The sequence below is a fragment of the Benincasa hispida genome, chromosome 11 (genome assembly GCF_009727055.1).
Source record: "Benincasa hispida cultivar B227 chromosome 11, ASM972705v1, whole genome shotgun sequence".
Lineage (NCBI taxonomy): Eukaryota > Viridiplantae > Streptophyta > Magnoliopsida > Cucurbitales > Cucurbitaceae > Benincasa > Benincasa hispida.
In genome coordinates this window covers 47,184,389-47,194,109 of record NC_052359.1, presented here as the reverse complement: position 1 = coordinate 47,194,109, position 9,721 = coordinate 47,184,389, and the positions used below count along the sequence as shown (strand labels likewise).

At 36.8% G+C, this 9,721-nt stretch overlaps 1 protein-coding gene across 1 annotated transcript; it reads right to left on the bottom strand.

The window, feature by feature from the left end:
• Positions 1-6,565: 6,565 nt before the first annotated feature.
• Positions 6,566-8,362, bottom strand: LOC120091564 (polygalacturonase QRT3-like). Its single transcript, XM_039049654.1, has 3 exons — positions 8,141-8,362; positions 7,827-8,063; positions 6,566-7,746 (listed from the first exon to the last, which is right to left on the bottom strand). The coding sequence occupies exons 1-3, from the start codon at positions 8,330-8,332 to the stop codon at positions 6,727-6,729; spliced, it is 1,449 nt and encodes a 482-aa protein (XP_038905582.1). The 5' UTR covers positions 8,333-8,362; the 3' UTR covers positions 6,566-6,726.
• Positions 8,363-9,721: the final 1,359 nt, after the last annotated feature.

Below are 9,721 nucleotides of genomic sequence, written 5' to 3'. Positions count from 1 at the left end.
AGATGTAGAGATGCAAATTCCATTTAACAAATAAGATCAGAATACTGAATGACAATGGAAAGTAGGGATAGTGAGCTTGGTAGCAATGTCTTGCTTCCCGAGGCTTTTACACTATGTTTTTCTCTACTCTGCCCAAAAGAATGTTCTTGATTTCGCAAGAGTCGACCCTTTCTCCATTCTCAATACTTTCTGGCACTCTCTCAAGCTAACCAGGAACGATCTTCTGGCGTCGTCTCTTTTCACTCACCTCCGCCTTCTAATTATAAAAATTACAGACTACGACTATCTATAGAAATGGCGAGAAAGAATTCCAAAATTCTGAATTACTGAACTGCTTTAACGTATGTGGCCTTCGGTATTTATAGAGCTTCAGGGTGAAGAGCTTTTTCTCTCAAATGATTGCACTTATGGGATGTCATTAAATCACTGTCTAATGCGCCGATTAATTGTTACTGAAAAGTTAAGTGTACTTGCTACAGTGCATCGTTAACGACTTGTGAACTAAATTCGGATTCGACCGTCATCAGCTTTCTGTCCCATCGTGATTTATTAAGCTTTCACATGGATGCGCCATCTTTATGTGGCCACCTTCTTGAGCAGATCTTCGCGAACGCAAATAATAGCGTAGCTTTGCGGTCGCAATCTTCTAATGAGTTCGGACGCTGAATTCCTTGGATCGCAATTCTGCCTTGTGCCAATGCATTTTCTTGCACAAAATACATAAATTGGCTATTTTAATGCAATTGGCGCATGCGATCGCAATGTTCTCAACTTAATGCTTTTGGACCCGATTTTACATATTTTTACCGTCGCAATTCTACATTGTTTTAAATCGATGCGTTGTAATAACGTGCATTTCTGCCCGTTATCAGTACACCCTCAAGGAAAATTAAAGGATGTCTTGGTAACAATAGAAAAATTCATTCTACCTGCAGACTTCATTATCCTAGATTATGAGGCAGATAAAGATGTTCCAATCATATTGGGATGATCATTCTTGTCTACTGGTCGTGCTCAAATAGATGTGCACAAGGTAGAAATCACAATGAGCATCAATGGAAAAAAGCTCAGGTTTAATATTATCAAGGCAATGAAGTTCCTAGAAGAGAAGGCTTATTAGATTGCGATGATGAACACACTTGCGCCAAAGATTGGGAGTCCGAGGAAGAAAATGAAGAAAGAAAGGATGCGACAACATCCTTAGAAACCCGCCATGCAATAACAGAGACAGTGAACAATGAAGAAATGTTGAATTTGGATGAAGAAAGAAAAGCACAGAAGCCCTCCCTAGAGCGACCACTTACACTGGAACTAAAAACTCTACCAACCCACTTGAAGTATGTTTTCCTTGGTCAGAATGAAACCTTACCAGTCATCATATCCTCTGCGTTACCTGAAGAAAAAGAAACTGCGTTGCTTAGTATTATAAAGAAATATATTAGAGCAATCGGATGGACACTCGCAAACATCAGAGGTATTAGCCCGACGTATTGTATGCATCGAATTCAGCTTGAAGAAAACCAGAAAGACTCGATAGAACCTCAACGCAGACTGATAGAAATACAAGTTATTATAGCTCAAATTAGTAAAACAATGGGAGAAAGCGATGGTAAAATAGGCAATATTATGTTTGAAAGCGCCAAACTAAAAGGAATTCCGATCGCTAATGCTCATCGCATAAAAGAAGTTAATTTGCCTATTCTTTGCAGGTACAATGCGATGACGCATAAGAAATTGTGATCCAAGGGCACAATGCGACGCGCTCGAACTTGCGATCATGAGAAGTTTCTCAAAAGCGATCGCATAAAGACATCACATAAAAGCGACAACATAATAAATCATGATGGGCCGTAAAGCTGATAACGGTCAGTTTCAAAATTTAGTCGACAACCGTTAAAAACCATACTGTTGCAAGTACATTGAATTTTTGGTGACTTTCAGACGGCGCAACAGAGTAGGGAAATTAATGCTGCCCATCTTTGCAATCATTAGTAAGAAGAGTTGAAATCTATAAATACCCAATGCTACCAGAGAGATAGAGGGGGGAGGGAGAGAGCAAGGAGGCGAGGCGAAGCTGAGAAAAATCGATTTTCGAAAAGATCGAGAGAATGTCAGAAAATAATACAAATGAGAGAAGTCCAACCCTTGCCAGAGCAAGAGTCCGCAAATCGGAACAGAGTTGAAGTGACAAAGAGCAGTGTAAAAAGCCACGAAAAGTAAGACACTGCTTACCTGGCTTGTTATTTCTCAATCCATTTATTGTTTTGTACTCAACACTTTATTTGCAAAAATTGAAATTTCATTTCGATTTATGTTCAGTCTCTCCACACCATGTATGAGTAACTAAAATTATGATAGGTTGAGAAGTACTTAGCTAGCATGACTTAAGCTATGCATTTTATGCGATCATCTTGTCTTATGTATGCCTCATTCATCATTTGGAAGTACTTGAGAGAGTAGTCTAAAGATAGAATCTAGGCTTAAGAGAGTCGGATTTGATCGCATAAGCAAGAGTAGAGACTTAGAAATAAGTTCTATCTGCTGCTTTCCATACACATCGCATGCGTCCTAGAAATAAATGTGGCATTATGCATCGAGAAATGTAGTACTAATATTTATGTATAGCACGATCACATGACTTGTACACAATCTTGAGAAATGTTAGCTAACTCTCTTCTCAACCCCTTCATCGCATACTTGTTATAACACTACGCTTTCATCACTCCGCGTTCAATTCCATCGCATAGGAAAGTCTAAATCAAAACACCATCTACTTCTTTATCACCACTGCAATAGAATCAGAGAGTCTGTTGCATATCTATTTAGTAGTCCCTATGTTCAACCCTGGACTTACCAGGAACCTAAGAAGGCTTATACTTGGGCTTTGTTAGGAAAATTTGTATGATCGTCGCATCCACACACCATCGCATGATAAATCATCGCATCAGTCATATGAGTGAAAAAAAGATACAAAGTCTTTAAAAAAGGGATCTTCTATGTGGACACAAGGTGCAAGATTTTGAATTCTATGAACATTGTATATTTGGGAAGCTTCAATGCAGCAAGTTACCAAGAGGTGTTCGTCGTACAAAAGAGACACTTCATTCAGATTGTTGGGGACCTTTCAGAGTTGAATCTATTAGAGGTAGCAGGTATTGGATGTCTATAATTGATAATTACTTAATAATGACCTATGTTTTTATGATTAAACATAAAAGTGAAACCTTCATAAAGTTCAAGTGGAAGATATTGATAGAAAATCAAACTAGGAAGAAGATCAAAAGGCTACGAACTGATAATTGTTTGGAATTCTATGGATATGAGTTTAATGAGTTCTGTAAATTTGAGAGGATTGTTCGTCATCACACTATCAGGGATACTCCACAGCAAAATGAGGTTGCAGAACGTATGAATCAAACATTGTAATAGAGAGCAAGATGCATGCTCTCCAATGTAGGGTTGGCTAGAAGGTTTTGGGCAAAAGCAGTAAATAAACATGTTATCTGATCAACTGTGGACCTCACACAAGTTTTAATTGTAAAACACCTTACGAGGTGTGGTCTGGTAAGCCTTCAAATAAGAATCGAGAGCTAAAAATGGTATATTTATGGGTTCTGAGGGACGGAGTGAAGGGATATAGAGTTTATTCACCTTTTGATAATAGAGTTTTACTTAATAGGAATGTGATATTTGATGAAAATTCCATGCTTATCAAATGTGAAGCCTTTTGTGACGTCTACTGATGTGGGAGAAAGTAATAGTGTTGCTAAATAGGTGGAGATACAATTCACTTCAACTATGAATGAATTACAACAACAAGGTGGAGAAGATCAACACGTTACAACAAAAATTGATGTGCAACAAGATACTGATGTGCCTGAAACATCAGAAGTTGTTTTGCTTGAGAATTCTAGTTCACAAGTAGATCAACCGAGTATAGCTCGTGACAGAGCTAGAAGAGTTAGTGTTGAACCTCCTATGAGTTATGGTTTTTAAGATATGGTTACTTTTGTGCTACAAGTTGCTGAAGAGGTGAATGCTCATAAGCCATCCACCTATAAAAAAGCTATGTCATATAGTGAGTCTGCTCAATGGCTTGCTGCTATGAGGATGAGATGGAATCTCTTGACAAAAATTAGACTTAGAAATTAGTTAAATGACCTAAGAAGAGAAAAATTGTCATTTGTAAATGGGTCTCCAAGAAAAAGAGGGAATATCACCTTCAGAGGGCATTAAATATAAAGCTTGAGTTGTTGTTAGAAGGTTCACATAAAGAGAAGAAATTGATTATGATGAGATATTCTCACCAGTAGTTAGACATACTTCTATTAGGGTGTTACTAGCTATAGTAGCACATCAGAATTTGGAACTTAAGCGACTAGATGTGAAGACAACTTTCTTACATGAAGAGTTGGAGGAAAAAATTTATATGATCCAGTCAGATGAGTTCTAGTGTCTAGGTAAAGAAGATTGTGTTTTCAAGTTGAAGAAATCTTTGTATGGTCTAAAGCAATCTTTAAGGCAGTGCTACAAACAATTTGACAGCTAAATGGTTGGACTTGGCTATAACAGAAGTTCGTATGATTGTTGTATATATGACAACAAAGCTGATGATGGTTTGACGATTTATCTACTTTTATATGTTGATGATATGCTCATAGTTGCAAAGTCCAAGTCTGACATTCAGAAATTAAAGAACATAACAGTATTGAGTTTAATATGAATGATTTGGGTGCTATTAAGAAAATTTTGGGTATGGAGATCTATAGAGATAAAGATAAAAATGAGCTCTTCTTGTCACAGAAAGGTTATATTCAAAAAATATTGTCCAAGTTTAGTATGTCATCAATTAAGCCTATCGATACTCCCAGTGCTGCAAAGGCTCGTTTATCATCTGTGCTTTCACCACAGTCTGAAGCTAAGAAGAAGTATATGTCTCAAGTTCTTTGTGCTAGTGCAGTGGGAAGTTTGATGTTTGCTATGGTCTGTACTAGGCCTAATCTTGCCCATGTTGTTAGTGTTGTCAGTAGGTTCATGGGTCAACTTGGGAAGAAGCATTGGCAAGCTGTTAAAAGGATTTTTCGTTACCTTAGAGGTACATCTGATGTTGGTCTCGTTTATGGGAATGACATAAAGTGTTTGGTGACAGGTTAATTCTGATTCTGACTATGCTGGAGATGTTGATAGTAGGAGAACTATGACTGGCTGTTTACTATAGATGGTTATGTTGTTAGTTAGAAGGAAACCTTATAGCCTATAGTTACTTTGTCTACTACCGAAGCAGAGTACATGACTTTGACAGAAGCTGCTAAAGAGGGAATATGGCTGAGGGGGTTAGTTGGTGATCTTGGTTTGCATCATGACCAAGCTATTGTATATTGTGATACTTTGAGTGCAATATGCCTAGCCAAGGATCAAGTTCATCATGAGAGAACTAAACATATCGAAGTAAGATATCACTTCTTAAGAGGTGAACAGAGAGTTAAAGTGATGAAAATTGGTATTGCTGATAACCCTGCTGACTTCTCCCTCATTACTCAAAGTGTTCAACAAGGCAAGTTCCAACATTGTTTGGACTTGCTGAATGTTTTGAATTGTTAGTGGTTCCCTTTGTGGAACACTTTGAGTCATGAGGGAGAAGTCAGAGTGCGTCTTGTAATGTTATTTATGTTGCATCTGGTACATTTGTTATTTGGGAGAGAATTCAAGTTAAGGTGGAGATTTGTTGGAATGCCTTGAATTTGTTTGTTAGTGCTTCGAACTACCACCACATACGGAGGTCTCGCTGGCGTATTGAACAACAAACTTTTCAGTATTCATATGATTATGATCCTAGGGTTTAGAATAGTACGCTATATAAACTCTCTAACCCTAGAGGCATCGTTTATGTATTAAAACAACACTCTCTAATAATATTGTTCTCCTTCTGCCCCGTGGACATAACTACCATACCATTAGTGAACCACATATATCTGTGTGTCGATTCTTTTACATTCTTTTATATCCTTTAGTTGTCATTTTCATAACACTATTATTTTGCTCAAGTTAAAGTTTTTAAGTCTGATGCAAGCATGGACAAAGAGGCAGCTGATGTGAGTATGTATGAGTGACTTTTGCAAGCATGGTATCTTTGGGGGTGTGTGATTTAAATTATTTCACACTTAATATGTTGACCTGTGTTTCCTTTTAGCCAATAAATTCATCCATCTTTCTCATTTTCTCTTGAATCAAGAAAAAGATGACCTTCATTTCACTTTTCTTTATTGAAATTTAAAATTTTGTGGTATTCGTTCGTAAGGGAGAAAAGCATATATTGTTAAAACAATTGATGAACTCATTGTACATAAGTGGGATGAGTCTCCCAAGCTATACTGGAATAATATGTCGAGAATGTGACCAAAGTTTTATATTGGTTAAATAAAGGATGATCATGGATTTATAACTGAGGACAACTATCTAAACAAAAAAAGTATAAAAAATAATTTCATAATGGTTAGTTACATAATAAAAAACTTCAAACAAATTGATTTTAAAAATTATTTTGGAGGAAGGAGAAATCACTTAACAAAATAATTAATGTCTAAACTGAACTGAAACTCTAAAAATTTCCCTTATAATGTGAACAATAAGTGAATACATTAAATACATTTCTTATACTATACATCAATTGATGATGAACCAAGAAACAACGATTAAGGTTTCATTTCAAATTGAATGTAGTATGTATCATAAGGCATAGGTTGTTTGGTGTACTTGAACATGTAATGTAGCTGCTACTGCCACATTGGACCGGACAGTTACTCGGTTATGAGCTAGATTAGTTAACACATGGTTTGGAAATACCTGACCCTGACCCTCACTCTGCTCCATCTCCAATGAGTACACTACATTTCTTATGAGGTTAGGAAATAACAATAAGCTCGAGAAATCAACCGTCCATGTCGTTCCATTCGTCACTCTCGTGGATCCTCTTCCCACCGTCGTCTTAACCACCATCCCTCGGACATTATTTCTATCTACCACCACTTGATCAATTCTAGTGAAGGGAGTCTTGGATTCATCCAACTCGACTATCTTCACCCCTGTATAATCTCCGGCGAACATGTTATCGACGATATTCAATCCACTTATTACGCCCCCTATCGATTTCAATACAACCAATGCATTCCCTAGGAAGAAACATCCTGTTATATGCACTTGAACTGGATCCTCCACCACTATTCCTGTGTAATCTAAGTAGCAATTCACTATCCTTGTTTGTGTAAAACCAGGTTGCTTCACATAAATTCCTACCCCACCTAATCCCCTGGCCTTGTTGTAACAGTGCACTCCCATTATCACATTTGCTTGTCCCAACACCATCACTCCAATCTCTGCTGAATATATCACTATGTCCCTCAACACATTGTCGTTTCCCATTACTTTCACTCCGATCCCTGAGAAGTCCTTTTCGTATCCATCTCCACCGACGTTGATATGCTGCCCGATGAAGGAGTTTCGTATGTAACTTTCGTGCCCACCTTCAATTACTATCCCCTCGCTCGTCAAGTGTGATATGTAACAGTTATCTACTGTAGTTCTCAATGAGTTTATTATGGCTATCCCACCTCCTCTGAAATTGCAGTTTAACATTAGGTCCTTGAGTGTGATATATTCATACATCACAGAAGGTGATGACGGCCTCAATTCTATAAGATGGCCATCGCTTGGAAAAGACTCCGATGCGCGTAATGATCCTCCATGTATCTGTCCCATATGCATAAATTCATTCTTATCGTATTGCATTCGACTAAAAATCAATTGACAACGAGAGAGAGGTAAGTTACCATGAAATTGCCAGCAGCTACGTCAGGTAAGCGCAAGGGGCGACTGATCTTGTACGTCCCTCCATCTAGGTGAAGTTGAGAACCACCAAGGTCTAAAATGCCTTTCATCAAATGACCATCAGTGGCATACGAAAATGCATCAGAGATGGCTTTCTCGATCGCCTCGGTGCTGTCGGATTCGCCAGTGGGATCGGCTCCGTAGGCAACAACGTGATAAACACGTGATCCCGATGTTTCCTTCATCATTTGTTCATCATATGTTCAGACAAATTCCAATCTAATCAGTGCCAGTAGAAAAAGAGAGGGAGAGTTACCGTGAGATGCGATCGAGAAGGAGCTACAGAAGAGAGACTATATGGGTAGTTGTCGATGCGTCTCATTAAGTGATGATCTTCATAAGAAGTGGAATATGAACTCTCACTCACAATGACTAATGCACTGATAATAATTGCATAAACAAAGCCTAGGAAGGGCCTAAAAGTATAAGCATAGTTTATGGGATTCATCTTACTCTCACACTTATTAATTAAATGGCAGTGAAATGAGATGAATTAGAAGATATATATGTATGCAGATACATATATATGCTTGAATTCAATTGGGATGGAGGATGGTATGGGCAATAATCACCTGTGGGCGGCTGGTCTTAATTTCCAAGTGGTCAAATATAAGATTGGAAACAGCAGTCAATTTTGGGTTTGTGTTTAATTTTAATTTGATCTCTATAAGTTTGGTTTGGTTTGGAAGTTACAATTACGGGTAGTTTGAGAACTCGTAATAGAATATATATTTGGATTGTAATGTAATTCAAAATCCATGTTTGGATTGAGCCTTTTGGATTCAATTGGTAATATTGAACTCATTCCGCTTCGACAGTTTTTAACCCAATCATCTTTTCTACTGTTTTCACATTTCACGATCCCATTTTCGTTTCGTCTTTGATTTTTCATGCATTTCAATGATTTTCAGTAATCATGGTGTCTCCCCCAACAACTCCTTAGCCTCTATAGTTTGGTTAGATTTTCTTAGATGTCTCACTATTATCTTATTTGACCATCATTTTCTGTGATATTTAGTATGAGATATTTGTGAAGATTAAATAGATTGATTGTTATGTTTTTAAATGCATTAGGGATTTAGTTAATTTAATCCCCACCTGCCTATGTATTTTTTTTTACCCATCTTAAATTCTACTAATACAACCAGTCTAATGTGAGTAGATGTTTTACTTTTCATACACACTTTATTCTCCTTTTTCTACTACGTTTAACAAAAAACCGTCACCATCAGAAAAATTGTTTCTATCTAGAATTTGTAGCGACCTCTTAATCAAAGGGACCAACATGAGAGATTAACCTTTAGGGTTAAAATATCATTTTAGCATTTATATTTTAAGTTTCATTTTATTCTAATCTCGATAATTTTTTAATATGTACTTTTAATAAAACTTAAATTTAGTCATTTAGGGTTAATTTTTTTATATCAAAATTAGTTAAATATAATAATATTTTTCTTGCATAAAAAGACATTGTGAATATGTTTCTATGGAGTCGTTTGTTTCGTGTGCATTCTAGATTTCAATAGAGTGGACATCTGGATTACCGCATTTGTTTTTCACTATTGTAAGATGCATCGACATCTGAAGATTTTCAGGCATCAGGATGCCTGGATGAAGGATTTGGAGAGTTTTAGGTGGCCTACTAAAAGATGATTTTTTAGATTCCCTAGTTGAGGGCATCCCCATTTTCTATTTTTGTCCTCCTTTTTATTTTAGTTTACACACACACATATATATATATTAACCTTCATTTGGATTATATAATTAAAATAAATATTGTCAACCATATATATCATATATTTTTAATTATATCGTAATTCTTATTATTTTTTAGCAA

Coding starts and splice junctions, on each gene's coding strand:
- LOC120091564 (XM_039049654.1), bottom strand. CDS start 8,332: ATGAATCCCATAAACTATGCTTATACTTTTAGGCCCTTCCTAGGCTTT. Junction 8,064..8,140: donor CTTCTCGATCGCATCTCACG/GTAACTCTCCCT, acceptor CAAATGATGAAG/GAAACATCGGGATCACGTGT. Junction 7,747..7,826: donor TAGCTGCTGGCAATTTCATG/GTAACTTACCTC, acceptor CATATGGGACAG/ATACATGGAGGATCATTACG.